The sequence below is a fragment of the Myotis davidii genome, unplaced genomic scaffold (genome assembly GCF_000327345.1).
Source record: "Myotis davidii unplaced genomic scaffold, ASM32734v1 scaffold441, whole genome shotgun sequence".
In the NCBI taxonomy this organism is placed as follows: domain Eukaryota; kingdom Metazoa; phylum Chordata; class Mammalia; order Chiroptera; family Vespertilionidae; genus Myotis; species Myotis davidii.
The window spans coordinates 2,232,553-2,253,223 of record NW_006291818.1 but is presented as its reverse complement, the minus strand read 5'-3'; the positions used below and the strand labels follow the sequence as shown (position 1 = coordinate 2,253,223).

The 20,671-nt window shown below is 36.0% G+C and overlaps 1 protein-coding gene across 1 annotated transcript in view; it reads right to left on the bottom strand.

Moving 5' to 3' along the window:
• The window catches only part of ZNF280D (zinc finger protein 280D), an 86,833-nt gene that overhangs the window by 61,121 nt on the left and 5,041 nt on the right, over nucleotides 1–20,671 (bottom strand). The window contains exons 2-5 of the mRNA XM_006765242.2: nucleotides 16,638–16,784; nucleotides 13,217–13,282; nucleotides 12,978–13,117; nucleotides 3,713–3,830 (exon numbers count right to left, since the gene is read on the bottom strand). Coding sequence (XP_006765305.1) covers nucleotides 3,713–3,830; nucleotides 12,978–13,117; nucleotides 13,217–13,282; nucleotides 16,638–16,773 — 460 coding nt within the window. The 5' untranslated portion in view covers nucleotides 16,774–16,784. The remainder of the gene's footprint in view (nucleotides 1–3,712; nucleotides 3,831–12,977; nucleotides 13,118–13,216; nucleotides 13,283–16,637; nucleotides 16,785–20,671) is intronic.

The following is a 20,671-nucleotide window of genomic DNA, read 5'->3' as shown; positions in this document are numbered from 1 at the left end:
GCTGCAGGGATCGGGCCAAAACTGGCAGTCCAACATCCCCCAAGGGGTCCCAGACTGCAAGAGGACGCAGGCCAGGCCTAGGGACCCCACCAGTGCACGAAACAGTGCACTGGGCCTCTAGTCTTATATAATAAAAGGCTAATATACAAATAGACTGAACGGCGGAACATCTGAACAACCGGTCACTATGATGTGCGCTGACCAACAGGCAGCACATGCAGAACATGGTGGGTGTCAGCTGCAGGCGGCAAAGCACAGAGCATGGTGGGTGTCGGCCGCGAAGGGATGGTGGAGGAGGTGAGCGGAGGCGCCAGACCAATGCAGGGCACCAGTCACTATCATCGGGGCGAGCATCTGGTGGTTACTGAAAATTCCACCTGGCACTCGCACCTGCTGCTGGCAGCAGCCCCTCTCGCACTCACTGCTGGAGCCGCCACTACACCCGCTTCCGGTGCCAGTCCCAATCACTTGGTGCCATCAGCTGGAGTGGCGGCTGCCAGCCCCAATAGCCCCTCAGGGCTTCTCTACCTACCCCTGCTCCTGAGGGGAGATCTGGGCCAGCAGCTGCCTCTCGCACCCGCTGTCAGTGCCAGAGCCACTGCTGGACCCACTTGCACCCACTGCTGGCGCTGGCCCCGATCACTCCACGCCATCTGTGGGTGCAAGTGGGGCCAGAGCTGTCAGCACGTGGGAGCGGCAGCGATGGGAGTGGAGCTGCCAGCAGAAAGGAGACTGGGGACCGCGGTAGGAGGGGCCAGGCAGGGGCGGGGAGGATGGGCTGAGACCCGTTTGTGTCTACTGCAGCCTCGAGGCCCACAGTTCCTTTCAAGGTACACGAATTCGTGCACTGGACCCCTAGTTTAGAATAAAATGACAGATGAAGAACTTCCCAGACAAGAAAAAGCTAAAGGAGTTCATCACCATTAAACTAGTACTATATGAAATATTTGAGTCTTGTTTAGGAAGAAAAAAAGATAAAAAATATGAACAATAAAATGGCAATTAGTACAAATCTATCAATAATTGACTCTAAAAAAACAAAATAAACGAACAAGCAGAACAGAGAACATTTTGACGATTACCAAAGGGTGGTGGGGTTGGGTATAAGGGTGAAAAAGGTGAAGGGGTTAAAAAGTACAAATTCGTTACTACAGAATAGTCATGAGGATATAAAGTACAGCATAGGGAATATAGCGAATAATATTCTAAGAACTATGTATGGTGTTAGATGGGTGCAAGATTTATTGGGATGATCACTTAGTAAGTTATGTAATGTCTAATCACTGGGGTGTATATCTGAAACTAATATAATGTCAACTATAATTGAAAAATAATAATGATTTAAAATTGGAAATAAAAAAGAGAAATATTCCAGGCTCTGTCACTGACTAGCTATATGTATTTTTGGCTTATTTAATTAACTTCTCTGAGACTCAGTTTCCTCTTTTGTTATTATACCTCGTTTTACAAAGCTGTTTTAAGATAAAATAAGATAGTGCATTTAAAGCACCCAACACAATAGCTGAAAGCATTCAGTAATAAATGATAGATATAATCATTACTAAAAAAATATTTCAGATCTTTAGAAGAAAAAAATTATTCTAGTAGATTCACCTAATAAGGGGAAACAGGTCAGAAAAATAAGCCATTATATTAATTGGCTCCTCTGTTTCATCCTTTGAGATAACATAAAAATGATTTTTTTTCCATCTTCAAAGCAGATAATTACTAATGACTATACTATGGGGACCTGGGAAAGATTTTGTTATCACAGTAGCATTCTCGTAAGATGCTCAGGTTACTTGAAAAGCCAATGAGTATTGGTATTTTGGATTAAGCATCTGATTATATAACAAGATGAACAATAGAAATAAAACTTTTACTTCAAAAACATTTTTAACATAAGAAATAAAATCCCTCTGCATTTAAGAGTTTTAAATTCTGACCATTTGACTTATTTATCTCTGTTGTCTTTGGTTTATGTTGTTTCCTATACTCAACAGCCCTTTCTCTGTCAGTAAAAATCCTATTCTCATTCAAGATCAATTTCAAATCTAATCTCCAGCATTCGTGTGATCACCTGACAGTGGTCAGTTAATCATGCTACTGAACACATAGCACATATTATCATTCACAGCAACTATTTGTTGTCAAGTCCTTTAAAGTTCATAATGCATTTTCAAATTTTATCTTATTTGTACTTCAAAAAGTTCTGACTAAAATAGAGCAAGAATTAAAAATTGATCTCCAAATGGCTGATTCCTCATCTAGAGAATGCACTAAATAAGAAAAATAAAAGTTTCATTTTAATAATATGAGAAAACTAAAGTGTAAAGACTTGATAAAGACTACAAAAATCTCAAGACTAACATCTCTAAATCATCCTACTTATTGCTCAGGCTGAAGTCTTTCTCTCTGCAGTAGGAAACTTAAAGTGTAAGTGCCACTGTCCTTACTGCAAGAAGTTTAAAGAATTCAGACCTTTCCTATGAATAAAGTCCATGTGTTTTGTAAAGCCTGACTTAAGACCACTATTTTTTTCTCCATGTTTCTTTTGGTTCCTACCTATTTTTTATTTTTATGGATTGACTTGAGAAAGAGACAGAGGGGGGACGAGAAAGGGGGAGAAGGAGGGGAAGAGAGAGAGGGAAAAGAGGGAGAGGAAGAAGGAGAGAGGGAGAGAGAGAAAAAGAGAGAGGTTTGTTGTTCCACTTATTTATGAATACATTGGTTGATTCTTGTATGTGCCCCAATAGGAGATCCAATCTGCAATCTTGGCATATTGGGACAAAGCTCTAACTAACTGAGTATCTGGCCAAAGCTGGTTCCTACCTATTTTAAAAATTAGATTTCTACAAGTGTCACAAAGTAAGTGACACCCAAAGAAGTGAATATCAAATAAATGTTATCTAAATAGAAAAGCATTTTAGGCACTAATATTACTATTAAAACATTGGGAGAGATTTGGTAAATTTTCTACATTGATTTATTAGAAAATAATTTTTAAAAAGTCCCCCAAATCTCGTGTATCTCTAGTCAAATATTTGAAATATTTCAAAATTGCTAATATACAAAGCATAACTGCTTTGATTACAGGTAATTTTCAATTATATAAAATTTTTTCATAGCAAACTATTTTATATTGTAGGTTAATGAAGAGCTTTGTTATTAGTATACAAAGAACTTTAACTCTTCTTCAATAGGAACATTTCATTACTCCTTCAAAGGGCATTTAGTGAATACTAATTATATACAAATTTATTATAACCACTTTATAATAGTACTCTATAATCATACTTGTCATATATAAATCATTAAATTAGTAGGAAGCCACTAAACTAATTAAAACATTAACTATAATCATATACTTTTCACACTGGTCATCATAAAAGGTTTAGTACTTCTTTTAACAGAGTATTCAGGTTATCAGAGGACTTCTCTAACTTATGGCAATTATTTTCAGCGTATGTTTAGTGCAAGTGAGAACGATCTCAAAGTCAATTAGCCTATGGCATTAAAAGGAAGAAGTAAAATATTCTATCATTAAGTAAGATTTAAAACAACCCAAGAAAGCCATGCACGATTAGCACCATTCTACTTTACTATATAAAAAACTTAACATGAAGACAAAGACTTCAAACAGAAAATCTATTTCACATGCATATTCACCAAGTTTCTTCTTATAATTTTTAAAAAAAATACTAAAACCAACCTGTTATACAAAGTGTCGGTCCTCCTTGGTAATGTGATAATCCTGTATCCTGGGTCAAGTCAAACAGCAACTCTGTAGAATTACTAGATGCAACTCGTGATGAGTTTGTTATGTAACCCTGTTAAAATATTTCAGAGGAGTATTACATTTATTCAACACAGTTATAATTATTCTGTTTCATATTTTTATAAAAGTAAATTTAACTGCAATATTATAAGACTAACCTTTGATGACTCAATTACTCTTGTAATCCGGAACCACTGGCTCCTAACTGCTCCCTGCCTGCCTGATCACCCCTAACTGCTCTCCCCTGCCGGCCTGATACCCTGAATGCCTAACTGCTTTCCCATGATGGCCTGATCGCCCTAACTGCTTTCCTCTCCTGATCCCCCTAACTGCTCTCCCCTCCTGGCCTGATGGCCCTAACTGCCTAACTGCCACTTTCTCCCTTCTGCCTTCTCCTGCGGTGCCGGCCTTCTCCCTTCTGCCTTCTCCCACGGTGCCGGCCTTCTGCCTTCTCCTGCAGCACTGCCTTCTCCCTTCTGCCTTCTCCCGCAGCATCTGCAAAAGGGACTGCGGCGACAGACTGGCCCTCAGCCCTCACAGTTGCTGCGGCTGCCGGCCCTCAGAAGGATGTCCAGAAGGACGTCCAGTCTAATTAGCATATTACCCTTTTATTAGTATAGATCAGCCGTGGGCAAACTACGGCCCACGGGCCGGATCCAGCCCATTTGAAATGAATAAAACTAAAAAAAAAAAGACCGTACCCTTTTATGTAATGATGTTTACTTTGAATTTATATTAGTTCACACAAAAACTCCATCCATGCTTTTGTTCCGGCCCTCCAGTCCAGTTTAAGAACCCATTGTGGCCCTCAAGTCAAAAAGTTTGCCCACCCCTGGTATAGGTGGTATGAGTTTTAGAATCATCTTTATTGGAAAAATGTATAAGCCAAAGATTAGGAAGAGAAAGAATGGGTTCTTCATTCTTCCCACCATCCCACAGAAACCTATGCTGGGCCAGGTAACCTCCCATCTCACAGGGTAAAGACAAAAGCTGCCTGATCGGCAAAGTGAACAAATAAGAAAACCTGAAAGACAGGGTTTACAATGAAAGTTGTTTAAAAGAATGATCTAGGCCAGCTGGAGACCTTACAGCTCAAGGGAAGTTCCAGCCTTTCCATGAGGATGGTCCCAGTAAGCAGAACGATCTCAAGAAGAGTAAAAAGTATGAGATGAATCATGTGATAAAGTATAAGGCAGTATAAATTTACATTAACACACATATGTTTAGTATAACTAATTATGAAAAGTGTGGTCTATATAATTTAGAGATATATACTCCAATACTATTATATATTAAATATACTGATACACACAATATATTCGAACGCTATTTATAAAAGATCATCATTGAGGAGAATAAACTCCGTGACTTCTGGATCATTCTATACATTATAACATTTAACATGCAAAAGCTTTAAGATCAGCAATGCTTAAAAATCTAAAGGGGCCCTAGAAGTTTGACTCAGTGGATAGAGGATCCCAGGTTCGATTCTGGCCAAGGGCACACGCCCAGGTTGTGGGCTAGATACCTCCCCCAGGAGGGGGCATGTAGGAGGCAGCCAATCAATGATTCTCTCTCATAACTGATGTTTCTCTCTATTTCTCTCCCTTCCTTTCTGAGATCAATTAAAAAAAAAACTAAAGGGAAAAAGTCACTTTAAGAATGGGCAAAGAACATAAACTGAAACACTTCAAAAGCAAAATACAGCCTGGCCGGTGTGGCTGAGGTTGAGCATCAACCTATGAACCAGGAGGTTATGGTTCTATTCCCTGTCAGGGCACATGCCTGGGTTGTGGGCTCGATCTCCAGTGTGAGCCATGTAGGAGGCAGCTGATGGTGATTCTCTCCCATCATTAATGTTTCTATCTCTCCCTCTCCCTTCCTCTCCCTGGAAATCAATAAAAACATGTATTTTTTTAAAAAGCAAAATACAAATGACCAATACATAACAAAAAACTTTTATCCAATTTACTAGTCAAACAAATGCAAATAACAACATTGGCAGCTTTTAAGTACTGAAAAAAAAGGAGACATATGTACTACTCTTTGTAATACCTTAAACAATAAAATAAAAAATATGTATAATAAAATTAATTATTAATTAATATACATTTCAAAAAGTAAAAATAAATAAAAAATAAAGATGATAATATTGAAAACAAAAAGTATCAAGGTCATGAAAGACAAAGAGTCAGTAACTGCAAAAAATGATGAGGAGACTAAGAAGAAATAACTAACTGCTATAACTACTTATGATCCTGACTAAGATATTGGGAATGAAAAATGACATTAACAGAAAAACTGGTAAATTCAAATAAGGTCTGCAGTTAGTTAATGTTGACTACCTGATTATGATAAGAGAGATGTTAACGTTAGGGTAAACTGGGTTAGGGGTATATGGAATTCTTTTTTTTTTTTTTAATGAAACTTTGTATTATTTTCCCTATAAGTCCAATACTCATTTGAAATCAATTTAACGTTTAAAAATTAAAAATAACATTTTAATAGCAAAAATATTTAAATGCAAATAAATAGTAAATGTTATTACTTTTTAATTTTTGCAAATAAAGGCAATGGCAATTTATATGTCCAACAATGGCAGAATGGCTTAAAAAAATTAAAGAACAAACTTTCATACAACCACTAAGATCATATTTTTTAGAAGAATCCAAAGAATATTCAAAGTAGAATGTTCAGTGAGAAAAGAGGAATACGTGTCTGTATTCACCATTTGGTTCTGATTTGATATACTCTATATTATCTGAGGAGGAAAATATTCAAAATACATGTCTCTTTCTAAACTTTCCTCCCCCAAATAAACATTATTTTAAAGTAAAAACATAAAAGTTTGTTTTATCCTAATAAACTGAGGAATAACTACATTTTTAAAATTTTGTTTTGCTACCAACTTTTCTATTGACATTGGTTTGTTAAGAAATTATGAAAACAAATGGGTGAAGGGAATCAAAGGTAAAAAATTCCACCCATAAAATAAGTCATAGCAATGTAATTTACAGCATTGTAACCACAGTTAAAAATAGCCCTGGCCATTGTGGCTCAGTGGTAGAGCGTCTGCCTGCTCACCAAAGGGTCTCGGGTTTGACTGATGCTCAAGGGGACCTTCCTCAGTTGCAGGTTTGTTCCCTGGCCCTGGTTGGGGCACCTCCTGGAGGCAATCAATTGATGTGTCTCTCTCACATCCATGTTTCTCTCCCAGCCTACTCCTTCCTTTCTACTTTCTAGAAATCAATGGAAAAAGTATCCTCAGGTGAGGATTAACAAAATAACAATAATAACAACATACTGAATATTTGAAAGTTGCTAAGATATTAAAATTTCTTATTAAAAAAAACTCCATACATATGGAGTTAATTGTTAACTAGACTTACTATGGTTATCATTTTGTAATATATACAAATAATCAAATCTTTGTGTTATACACCGAAAATTTATATATATTGTCAATTATACCCCAATAAAAGTAATTAATTAAGAAAAAGAAATGGGTCTTTCTTATCACAGCCTGTACACATTGCAAATCTGTGACTAAATAAATGATGGCTGTTGTTTTAAAAAAAGTTATGGAAACAGGTATTGAAGTAACCCAAACCACCCTTAGTATTTGAGGCCTAACAGGAAGATAGCTGCATTTGAGCTTTACTATATAGTATTTAAAAAATCAATGATGCCATAGTCATATGATTTAACTGTAACCAACCACAATCTCAATTCAAGATAAATATTTTCTCCAAATATTTGCCCTTCAAAAATTGGAAAATATTTACTTGCATTTTCTAAAATAGTACTTTAACAGAAATATAAAGTTAATACTGATAACACTTTCTTAGGGGACAACTCTGGTTAATTACCACAATTTCAGAGCCCAGGTTTCATGTTATTCAACATTAACTGATTAAAATAATTCGGCAACAGGGAATTTTAATATCTTATAAAATAGTTTGGAAAGATATCAAATACAACAGTAAGGCATTAGACTGGAATTAAGAAGACCTATACATTTATTTATGAAACCTTGGGCAAGAAACTTCTGAGCTTCAAGTTAGTCACCTTTCAAATTTAAATGTACTTGCACTTTAAATATACTTGCACTACACAGTACATATGTTTCAAATGTACTTGAAATTCACAGTGCATTTATGAATTAAATCAAGTACTTGACTAATAAAGACCAAATATTATACACCATTCTATAAATTTATAGACTATAGTTATGTAAGGTTAGTGATATAGCCCCAACTTCTTATTGCTGGGGTTGAATTAGAACCCAGGTCTGATTACAAAGCCTATGCCCTTAGGCTATATCACACTGACTTTATAGGTGATAATAGATCCCTGCTATCTAAAGGAGATGCTAAAGTATAGAGATATTCCATGAAAAGTAAACAAAAAAAATGACATAAAATAAAAAACTATAATTTATTAAAAACAGTTGCTTCCAAAATTCAGAGTAAAGTCCCTTAAAGTGGATTCTCAATTCATTCCAGAATACATCTGTCATTCTTAACTTTAACTGCACATTAGAATCACTTGGGAGAGTTGTTTAAAATGCATCATTTCAGGACCCACCCAGACCAATTGGTAAAATCTCTCCTTTAAATATTCTCCAAGATTGGGAAACACCAATTGAGGTGCTTTGATTTAAAAAACTAAGCCCATATAAATAAAACACTGTAATTTAGAAAGTTTTAGTTTCTAACTTTTATAACACCAAAGATACCACCCCAAACTTTGTTTTTTTTCTGAGTCCAATGCTGGAAAGATTTCTCTAGCAAACTGAATTAAATAACTAAGTTTCTTTTTCTGGCTTTCTATTCTCCAAATGCCAAACAGCTTACGATAAGCATTAGAAAACTACTGACTTAATGTGATTCCAACTAATAGCAAATAATCTTTATATTTTGGATAGCTTTCCATCTATAGTAGCATTCAATATAGCCTATGGAATCTTAGAAGCCAAAATTGAGAGTTAGTAGTTTGGGTAAAATCTCTCATTTTAGATATAAAGAAAATGAGGCTCAGAGAGGTTTGACAATGGTTAAGAGCAAAGCAAAATCAGCATTCAAATCTCTTGCTTCAATCTAAGTCTTTTAAATGCTAATTCCGGGCCTATTTCACTATTAATCATTACTTCAGAATGCTAAAACCACAGAAAAGAATTCGCAAAGGGTGAGGAGGGAGTTGGTGGGAGGTAGGTGTCTGCCCAAAGATATTCTTATTTTTTATGATATATAACATCTTCAAAATATAAATAGAAGTTGCATTTATTTAGCCATAGTTTTAAAAGGCTGTAGTCTTCCTTTTCATTTTTATGTAGGCTAAAATTAAATTTAATAACTCTTCTATAAAAGATACCACTTCAAAATATCAATTTTTAGTGCCAAGAGGTAGGTAAATTACCTTATAGTAATAAGATATAAAATACAGAAAAAAATAAACTATTAGTACTAAAAATATTTGGATTCAATTGTGGTGTTAAGCTTGATTATTTGCAAGAAAATGTATAGGTGCTTTGGTAGTTGTTTCCCTTACTGCCAAAAGAACATAAGGAAAATTTACTATTCTCTAAGGCCAATGTCAAATAGCTTATTATAAACATGAAAAAAAAGAGTTAATTTGATTTTAACTTATAGCAAATACTCTATATTTTGGGTAACTTTTTGTGTTAATACTCTAACTCCTTGGTTTCAGGACCGCTTTACACATTTAACAATTACTGAAGACTCAAAAGAGTTTTTTATTCAGGTGGGACATATTCATTAATATTTGCCATATTAGAAATTAAAACAGAAAAATTTAAAAATATGTATTAATTTTATTTTAAACTATAATAAACCAAAGGTAGATTAACATAAGTAATTTTTATGACTATTTTGAAAACAAAAAAAAATTAAAGAGTGGCAAATCTCTTTAGTGTCTAGCTTAATCAAAACCTACTATAGTCTCATATTTACTTCTGCTTTTAATTTGCTAGGAAATGTTTGGTTGAAAAATATAAAGAAAATCTGGCTTTATAAATATATACAGGTGAAAGAGGGAGTATTTTAAAGCACTTTAGGATAACTGTAAGTGCACTTCTTTAATACTACACCAAAACTCAACAGTTGGTATTTTCTTAAAGGTTTGTTGGAATGCAAAATCTTACTCCTAATCACTAAACTTTGTACTTTGTTTCATTAAAATCTATTAGTCTATCTTACACTTTGAAAGGATCTTTCTTTCAGGTATAATTTTGTAACATCATACATTGGTTATATGGAAAATACTGGTTTCTTTGAATTATGCAGATCGTCCAAATCTTGACAGAGTTCAGTATACAGTAACAAAAAAATCTTAATTATTAATACTACCCATCAGAAAAGTCTTTAAATACTGGGAAGCTGTCAAGATCATGGTAGCAGATACAAGTTTTCAAAAATTCTAATTTTTGATTGAAAGCTCAAATTTTACTCTTCACAGAAATACTATCAGTGGTTTTGCTACGTGACAGGTGCCTTTTTCAATTTTGTGCAAATGTTTGCCAAATAACCAAGATTAAGTAACTCATTGTGTGTGGTGAACAGACTCAAAAGTGGCCTCATGATCCCTCCACTCTGGTATTCATGTTCTATATGATTCCCTTTTAGTGCAGGCAAGACATGTTACTTGCTTCTAACTAAAAGAATAAAGCACCTAAATAGACACCTTTTAAAAGGGGACATTCAGAAAGCCAAAGACATATGAAAACATGCTCAAAGTCGCTAATCATCCGAGAGATGCAAATCAAAACAACAATGAGGTACCATCTCACACCTGTCATAATGGCTATCATCAACAATTCAACAAATGACAAGTGCTGGAGAGGATGTGGAGAAAAAGGAACACTTGTGCACTGCTGGTGGGAATGCAGACTGGTGCAGGAGCCCATTTTTGAGGCCTCTCCACAGGGAGACAATGTTCTCTTGGAGTTTAAGTTGCCTGTTCTGTTGCCACATAACTTTGTGTGATCAGGGTTGTCCTCGGGCAAAGTGGGGAGAGAGAAGAGAGAGAGAAAAATAACAGGTATTTCCCACACACAGCCGTGGACACTTTTCAGACCACAAGGACCCTTTGTGCTGGATCTTCTAGATAGAAATACAGAACTCTAAGAGCTTTAATTCCCTGTGGGGCCACTATGGAGTTCTGAAACTGGGGTCACCTTGGGGGTAGGGCCTGGATTAAAAAAAACAAATCGGGGACTTGTATGCATGCATATAAGCATAACCAATGGACATAAGACACTGGGGGTAGGGGAGGCCAGGGGATTGTCAAGGGCGGGGGCAAAAAAAGGAGACATATGTAATACTCTTTGTAATACTTTAAGCAATAAAAAAAAAAAGAATACAGCAAAGGTGACAAGATACACAATTTTTGTATGTGATCACATTATATAAGATTTTAATGCCACCTTGTTAAGGATTCTCTTTCTCTTTCTCTTTCAGACTTTGAGGAAGCAAAAGCCATGTTGGGAAGACCCACCTGAAAAAGATTCAGCCAAAAGCCAGTAAAATACTGAGACTCTCAGTATGACAACCCTTAAGGAACAAGTGCTGTCAATACCATGAGAACTTAGAAACAGATACTTCCCCAGCTGAGCTTCAGATGAGACTTCAACCTCAGATCCCACACCTTGAATGTAACCTTGTGAGATCTTAAAGCAGAGGATCTAGCTAAGCCATGAACTGACTACTAACGCACAAAAAGTATGAGATAAGAAATGTGTGTGGTTTTAAACCACATGTTTATGGTAACATTTCTACACAAAAATAAATAATACACCATGGGTTGTCAGTCATTCTTTCAAGTAAAAATGTTCTTCTGTTTTTAAAAAGTGGGTAGTTTAGCTTACAATTCAATACACAAGTGATTTTCCTCAAAATATATCATACTTCAGACACAGAAGTGCTTTATGCATACTACCCATTTCACTACACAAAATATTTTTTAAAGACACAAATTCAAAATTAGAATTAACAAAGTATTTCAATACTTCCTCAGGTAAATTCAGTATGACTGTAATATTTTTTACTGTGAATGCATGGTGGTGACTAATACAAAAATTACTAGTACAGCTTGATACCACTGTCCTGAGGCACAAGCAGTTTACTCACCATTGCTTTTATATTATAAGTGCAAATGTCAACATGGTGAAAAGGTAAATAGTGTCTTTGTATTATTATTACAATAAATGTCAACATAGTGAAAAAGGCAAATAGTGTCTTTCTATTTTTGTGATAATAGTGTTGATTTTCAAAGTCATGAAAGAATCTCAGAAGAAACTCCAGGGTCTGAAAATTGCACTTTGAAAATGGTCACATGAAAGCAATGCTACCATTTTTTTAAAAAACGTAAGCGCCATGGCAGTCACCGGTGACTGACACTATACTTTCCATCTGGAAGACAAAACAGGCTGGGCGCTTAACATGTTAAAGTATACATTTATGTATACTTTTATATATATATATATAAAAACACATATGAACTATGGGTTAGTCTGAGTAAAATTCCAAATCTATCATTTGCCAGCTCTGTGGCACTAGTGAATTATTGAACCTCTGTGAGCCTCAATTTCCTCAAATATAAAATAGGGTAACAATAGTGCCTACATCACAGGATATTTAAGAATTAAATCAGATTAACTTATATATTATATATATATATCATTTAGCACAAAGCCTTGCACATATTAACAGTTCAATAAATTTTAACTATTACCATTAACTAGTACTTTTAGTTGAGTTTTTTTTTTAATACTATAAAGGTACGTTTTCAGAATAAAAAGCTATGATAGACTCTCAATAATTTTCCTAATTAAGAATGAAGAATACTTGGTGCATTTTATAATCTTAGCCAGTTTGCCATTATGCAATATTCATTACTGACTATACTTTTATTCATGTTTTGATAGCACAGTTTTTAATACTGTACCTATTCAATTTAATCATATTACTAAGAAACAGGCTGGGTAGTTCCTGCAGTCATTGCTTTGGGTACTGGTTGAGCTCTTAATGGTGACATTTTCTGAGCTCTTAATGGTGACATTTTCTGATGCTGATAATGCTTCTACCCATGCTAGTTCAGAATTTTAATTGAGTATTGCTGACATTTATAAATAATATCCAATGTATACCTGAGCTGACTGTGTAGTTTCAGAAACACTTACAGGTTTAGACAAAGGCTGAACAATAACAGAATTATCTGAAGATCTAGATTCAGGATGAAAATTTACTGGCGAGGCAGCCACTGGATTTGATGTTGGGTTCGTGTAGTGTTGACTTGTAGGCTTGAATGCAGCAGTAATACCTGTATTTCAAAATTACACAATATATTGAATATATTTCTACATAATCAATGATTCAAAATACTTCTCTTTAAAATTAAAAGAGTAAAATAATACTGTACCCCGACTGAGTGCGCCATTCTTTATTCCTCTTGAATATGAGCTGGGGTTTACTCTATTTAAAATATCTGAAAAAAATTGAATTTATTTTAAAATTCATTTATTTGAATGAAATATATATTAAAATAGAAATCATGACTTAAAAACAAATAGATTCCTGGAAGAAGTTATAAGTTATCACTATTTTAAAATACAGTTAAACTTATTTATTTACTTACTAAAGGGACAAGATTACAAGCTTTAATTGTTGCATAGTATTAGAACCTTTCTAACTATAACTCAAAATCCAAAGGCCAAAAATAAAAAATTGATAAATCTGACTATATAAGTCAAACCTTTTACATGGCAAAGAAATATTCCACATTATTAATAAAACTTTTCCAAAAGTACATTCATATACAACTTATAATTGAAGTATATGTCTCTCTTTGAGTGATGATAGGGTTGTATATACACTCAGGTTCCTATTACTCAAAATCAAAATCTTGTCCAAGCTCCATATCCCATTCACATCCCTAAAAGCTTTGAAGTGACCTTATGAGGGATCTCATTGGATTATCTGCACCATTACTCTTGATTTCTGAAAGAGAAACTACCAGAGGCTACAAACTAAAATGAACCTATAGTTTACCAGAGTATCTTATAACTTATGGAGTTTCAAATCTACCACTATAGCAGAAGTCAATGTGAGTCTAATATGACTTTCAGGATCAGTTTAAACTTCCTTATTCTTACATGCATATAAACTCTGTAACTCTTAGGTTACTCAATTCTCAAACTAAAATTTGGAAGAGTGGGTTTTGCCTAAATTGTTGGTTAGAAAAAGGTAAAAGCACAAACACTCCAAATATCATTAAAATGTCCTTTTCTTCCATCCCAGTAAAAAATAACCAGATCTCATAAAATAATCCTATAAAGTAAGGGGCCATACAGAAGTAGGGTTATTATCTGATAATGACAATGTAGTGTCTATAACTAAGCACTACATATGTCTTACTGAATAAACAACTTTGCCCCAATAACTTAACACCATTTTCATTCTGCAATTCATGATTAAGTATTTACCAAGCCAACGAAGAACTATTATTAAAGTACTTTTTAGTGGTTGTATTCTACAAAACACAGATTTTCCCCTTCTTTCTGGTAATTCTATGTAAACATTCAAACCATATTCCATGTTAACATTTTATGGCCTACACATAACCAACAATACAATCATTTAAATTCTGTATCTTAACAATTCAGAAAAGAAATTCTACTGGGGGTCAATCTCCTTTTTGACATAATTATTTTAAAACTAGAGGCCTGGTGCATGAATTCGTGTACCACTGTTGTTCCTCAGCCTGGCCTGCGGGATTGAGCAGAAACTGGCTCTCCGACATCCCCCGAGGGCTCCTGGATTGTGAAAGGGCGCAGGCCAGGCCAAGGGACCCCACTGGTGCACAATAGGGGCTGGAGAGGGACACAGGAGGTTGGCCAGCCAGGGAGGGACCGCAGGAGGGCTCCAGTGTGTGTCTGGCCTGTCTCGCTCAGCCCCAATCGGTCAGACCCCAGCAGCAAGCTAACCTACAGGTAAGAGCATCTACCCCTTGGTGGTCAGTGCACGCCATAGCAAGCAGTTGAGTGGCCTTAGCATATCATTAACATATTACGCTTTGGTTGGTTGAACGAACAACCAGACGACCTGACACTTAGCATATTAGGCTTTTATTATATAGGACTAGTATACACTATTCTAGTTGAACACTGTTAAATCATGTCCAATCAGTATAAAATCAACTTGAATCTTAACTGTCATGTTTTCAATAAGAGAATTTCAATAACAATTTTACAATATGGTAATATTCCAGTATAAAATAATCACAATTACTAGAAACAATAATTAAAGAGAACATATAATTATGTTCTACTATCATCAACAAGTATCATTTAATTCATAATCAAAGTGGCACTCCAATTAGAACCTCCATAAGAGATTATTAATGTGCCAGAGGACGTGGTATTGAGAATTCAATTGTTATTATCCCTCTGATAAAACTGAATAATAGTGCCCTTACAAGTTTAGGGGCAACAGAAGAAAGTATCAGGCTTTCCAAATATTTTAAATAACCTCTTTTGTTTTTTAAGGGCAAAGAGCAAGGGATTCTTTTTAAAAATACCTGTATTTTTTACGATTTTTAGAGACAGAGGATGGGAGAGGGGGAGAGGGATAAAAATATGGATGGGCTGCCACCTGCACACCCCTACTGGGGATCTTGCGACCCAGGCATATACCCTTACCAGGAATCGAACCAGTGACCATTCAATGCACGGGACAACACTTAAATCCCCTGAATTACACCGGCAGGGCTAAGGTAGCCTCTTAATCACACTTTTAAGCACTATCTTGGTAAGAAAATCTAACATTCATACATTACTTCTCTACACTTCTATATATTTTTGAGCGAATATTTTAAAAGGTGTTATTGCTCTTTGCTTGAACATTATAACAAGGTCAAATCCAATTACTCTAACTGAAATTTAGTATCTATAAACATATCAAGATGTTCTGTTAAAAACCCATAAAGATTTAACTGCTATGTCATCCAAATACAGTAGCTGTAGACAGTGCCCTTCTCTTTCATGAATATAAATGCAAGTTGCTGGAAAATGGATGTGATCAGAAGCAACTATTAGCATACAGGCCAGAGACTGCAATCATTCACTACCCATACATTTTATATCTATGAATGGATGACACTGCGATAAGGCAGTTGCCTAGAATTGAGAACCCCTATCTAAGAATAACACAAACTTATTTAGTACATTCTGACATTTTCAACAAAGTATTCTAAACCCTTTTTCCCCTCTACTTCTGAGTTTAAATGAAAAAAAAGAATACATATATAAGTAGAAAATTTAGCTCCATAAAAATTATGATTTATTTTTTTTTAATATATTTTATTGATTTTTCACAGAGAGGAAGGGAGAGAGATAGAGAGTTAGAAACATCGATGAGAGAGATACATCGATCAGCTGCCTCCTGCACATCTCCTACTGGGGATGTGCCCGCAACCCAGGTACATGCCCTCGACCGGAATCGAACCTGGGACCTTTCAGTCCGCAGGCTGACGCTCTATCCACTGAGCCAAACCGGTTTCGGCAAAATTATGATTTCTAATAAAAAAAGACCTCCAATGTCACCAGCTAATCTTAGTCCATTTCTTTTTCTCAGATCTGATATTTTAACCTAACTCCTCCCTCAAGTACCCAATCACATCCCCACCCTGTTTCTAAAAGTCTTACTTATCTCCCACCCAACCTTTCATTCCCAATTCTTTACAGAGAAGCAAGGACATAAGTACCTCCTAAGCCAGTTTGTAAACTTTTTCCATTAGAAACAGTATTTTATAAAACTTGGCTTCACTAAAAATAAATGCTTACTTGAAATTGCTGGTTTTGAACTTGCTATCTCTCCAACAAAGATCGGCTCATCATCATCATCATCCTCAACCTCTTTTACTTTCTTCTGCCAGGGTTCCAACTCTTCTTCTTCACATTCCATAAAGAGTTCTGCCATTTTTGACTTACCTAATTTTCAAAAGGAAAGCAAACCTTATTTTCAAAAAGAAAAATACATTTTTAATACATAGTATACTTAGGATCTACTTTAATAATCCGAGTAGCAATTTCTGAATTGATATTTGTAGTTAGTACATGGTAGCAATAGTGAGAAACTCAGAACTCATTCTCTTAGATGTTAGATAACTAGATAGATACATAGGTAGATATAGAAATAGGTAATGGCTGACTAGTTATTTACAGTGGACTGAAAATTTAGATACAATCTAAGTGAGTTTCAGTCATATGCCTGGAATATGAGTATATCTACAAAAATGATTTCACTTAATCATTATCTGAAAAAAGAATATTAACAAAAAGGAGATAAACTAAGAATAAGAGGCAATAGAGGCAATAGGCGGGGTTCTCTCTCTCTCAGGAGCATGCTCACACCTTTCCCTTCCTACTCTCCTTCTCCCACCAAGCATGTGACCTTTACCTTTCTCTCTCCTAAGCTCCACTGGCCTTTCTTTTGCCTCTGTAACTTGTTTCCTAAAACCATTTCTTCTATGGTTCACTTCTACCTCTGTGACTTTCTGCATAAACTTTTGCTTATAATTTGAAAAAATGAGGCAATAAGTGGGAAATATACTACAAAAACTGAACCAAATTTAGGAATGCCAGGCATAGATAGAGCAAAACAGGAATGAGGTGCTAGACAAAAATAGGGAACAAAATGAGGCTTATTCCATGCAAGGCAAATTTCTCATCTGAAGATACAGACCAAAGAGCATATAGTAAATAACAACAATCCTAGATGTTCTGAGACCAAACACTGAGTCCCCAGGAAGCATTTTAGTGCCTTGCTCTTACAGGGATAGACAACCAATAAGCACCATTAATTTCAGGAAAACCTCCTGTTTTTCAGACCAAAGTCAATAAAACAGATAAAAGAATCCTAAGGAAAAGAGGCAAATGCAGATAGCAAGAAAAATATTGGAAAAAATATATAATTACCATATTTAGAGATATAAGACAAGAAAGAATATTATAAAAAAATAATATTCAGAAAACAAAATCTAAGATTAAGAATATGATAATCAAAAATTTTCAACTAAGTTTTAAAAATAATGAAACCAAGAGCTGGTTCTTTTGAAAGTATAAACAAGATTGATCAACTTTTAGCCAGATTCATCAAGAAACAAAGAGAGGACCCAAATAAGTAAAATCCAAAATGAACGCGGTGAAGTAACAACTGACATCACAGAAATACAAAGGATTATAGGAAAATACTATGAGCAACTATATGCCAACAAGCTGGACAATGTGGATGAAATGGAAAAATTTCTTAAAAAAAAAACAATCTTCCCAACCTAAATCAAGAAGCAGCAGAAAACCTGAATAGGCCAATAACAACTGAGGAAATAGAAGCAATAATCAAAAAACTTCCAGCAAACAAAAGCCCTCGTCAAAACGGCTTCACGGGGAAGTTTTACCAAACATTCAAAGAACTAACACCTATCCTCCTCACACTATTCCCAAAAAATCCAGGAGGAAGGAATACTTTCAACCTCTTTTTCTGAGGCAGCATAAAGACACTAGAAAAAAAGAGAATTAAAGGCCAATATCCCTGATGAACATAGATGCTAAAATCCTCAACAAAATATTAGCAAATGAGATCCAGCGATATATTAAAAAGATCACACACCATGACCAAGTGGGATTTATTCCAAGGACGCAACTATAGTAAAATATTCGCAAACCAAAAGAACTAACCCTGGAGATCCAAGATGGTGGCCAACAGGATGGCAGTGAGGGAGATAGTGTAGGAGTGAGTGAGAGAGCGAAAGGGGAATGTGTGGATGTTAGGGGAATGTGTGGATGTGTGAGTGAGGGAGTTATATTCCACAGGGCTGTTGGGGACTGGCAGACCAGGCTCCCCTGGCCAGACAGCCTCTACTACCGCTGAAATCCTTCCAGGGCAGCCGGCTCTACCACAGAGACTGCGCCATCTGAAGGGGAGAGCGACTGCGATCGGAAGCCCTGTCTTACCTTCACTGGGGGAAGACCTCGAATACCACCTGGGATCCTACAGCCACACTGGCCAGGGACCAGCTGTGAACCCACGTACACCAAGACTCCAGCCTGCCTGGCTGCAGGTACCTAAAAAGTTTGTCCAGGGGAGACAAGGTCGAGGCCAAATAAGCAGATGGGTCCTGCACCTTCTGACAGAGCCAATAGAAGAAACAGCTGAATCGATTAACATCCACCCAGAACTGGTGAATTAAACACAGCTAGTGAGGCAATCTGTAGACAGAAAGGTCAGAGATTGCCTGGAGAGAGGTGGATACCGAGATCCGGGCTGGAGGAAGAGACGCACACAGCTGGGACTCGAGTTTCAGAGGGAGACTGTGCTGCACCAAATCCTCATCCCTTGGGGTCAGTGTAGCCCTGGAATGTGGTAAGGGGTCCATAGGGCTGCTAGCAGTGGGGGACTCTAGATCTAAGCTGTGTGAGGCTGTGCCCAGAAAGGCAACCTGAAGTTCTACACTGGTCACACAGTGTCGAAGGTAGAAAGACCCGAGGCAGCATGGTTGCTCTGTCTTTATAATCTTCTTGCTTTTACTTGCTAAACCCAGTGCATAGGATCTTTCAATTAAAAACACTCACTGGGCCTTCAGGAGATGGTGGTTTTTGTGGAAATTCGGGAGCAGAATAGAGATGATAAGGATGCCAGCTCTGGGACAGCCCATCCCTCCAACCCTGAACAGACATTTTTCTCCTAAGACCAGGCTCCTCCTAGCAGCAGAGCTGCAACCAGTCTTGAGCACCGCAGAGAAAGGAAGATTCTAAATACCCCCAGGGAGCCCTGGGGGACTGGGTTGAGGGGCCATTTGGTCCTGAAAACTATTACAGAAACACTGCCACCTAAGGTCCATGTCAGAAACAGACACTTGTGTAAATATGACTGAAAGCTGGCGGAAAAACAAAGTGGGCAGATTGATTCATACCAAAGTTGTGGCGTATGACACAGAGTAGTGGTGGATCAATGGGAAATTCAACACTGTGCTGACTACCTGACAGGAAACAGAGAACAGTGGAAAGGGGTAAGCCATGCCCCATGGGACACTGAAAGCCCGCTGAAGTGAACGAACTTCACTTCTTCACTTTTTCATTTTTTATCTTTTACTTAAGAAACCAAAATTTTTTTTCACTATAAATTATTATTATTATTTATTCCTTTTCCAAAAATAGATGAATACATAGATAGAAAGGTTAAAGAAAGGGGTATTTATATATATTATATTTCCTTTTCTATATTTTTAATATATATTTTAAAATTATTTTTCTCAATTATTTGGATTAGTGTTCTACATTCTATTTTTATTTATTCATTTTTTATCATTATTTTTATCTCAATTTTTTTCCTTAAGCCAACACTTCCTCACTTTTCCCTTTCTCATCTCCTGCTCCTGCTTTAGTTTTTCTCTATCCTTTCTTTTTACTCCTTGTTAAAAATTGATCTTTATCTGCTTTATTGACACATTAATATTAAAGTAGTCACCCTTGGCCTACTTATATATCTAATTTCCTCTCCGCTGCTCCACATCCATGCACGCTTTTCTTTTCTCTTTCTTTGCTAGCCAATTTTTTTCTTTTTTTCTTTCTTTCTTGTTGTTGTCTGTTTTTTGTTGTTGTTTATGCGTTTTTTCCTCTCCTCGCTTGTTCTCTTCATCTAATAACTTAGTTTCTATCATCAACTCAGATCTATCTGCTCTCTATTCTCCTTTTCCAAAAATAGATGAATACATAGATAGAAAGGTTAAAGAAAGGGGTATTTATATATATTATATTTCTTTTTCTATATTTTTAATATATATTTTAAAATTATTTTTCTCAATTATTATTCTACTTTT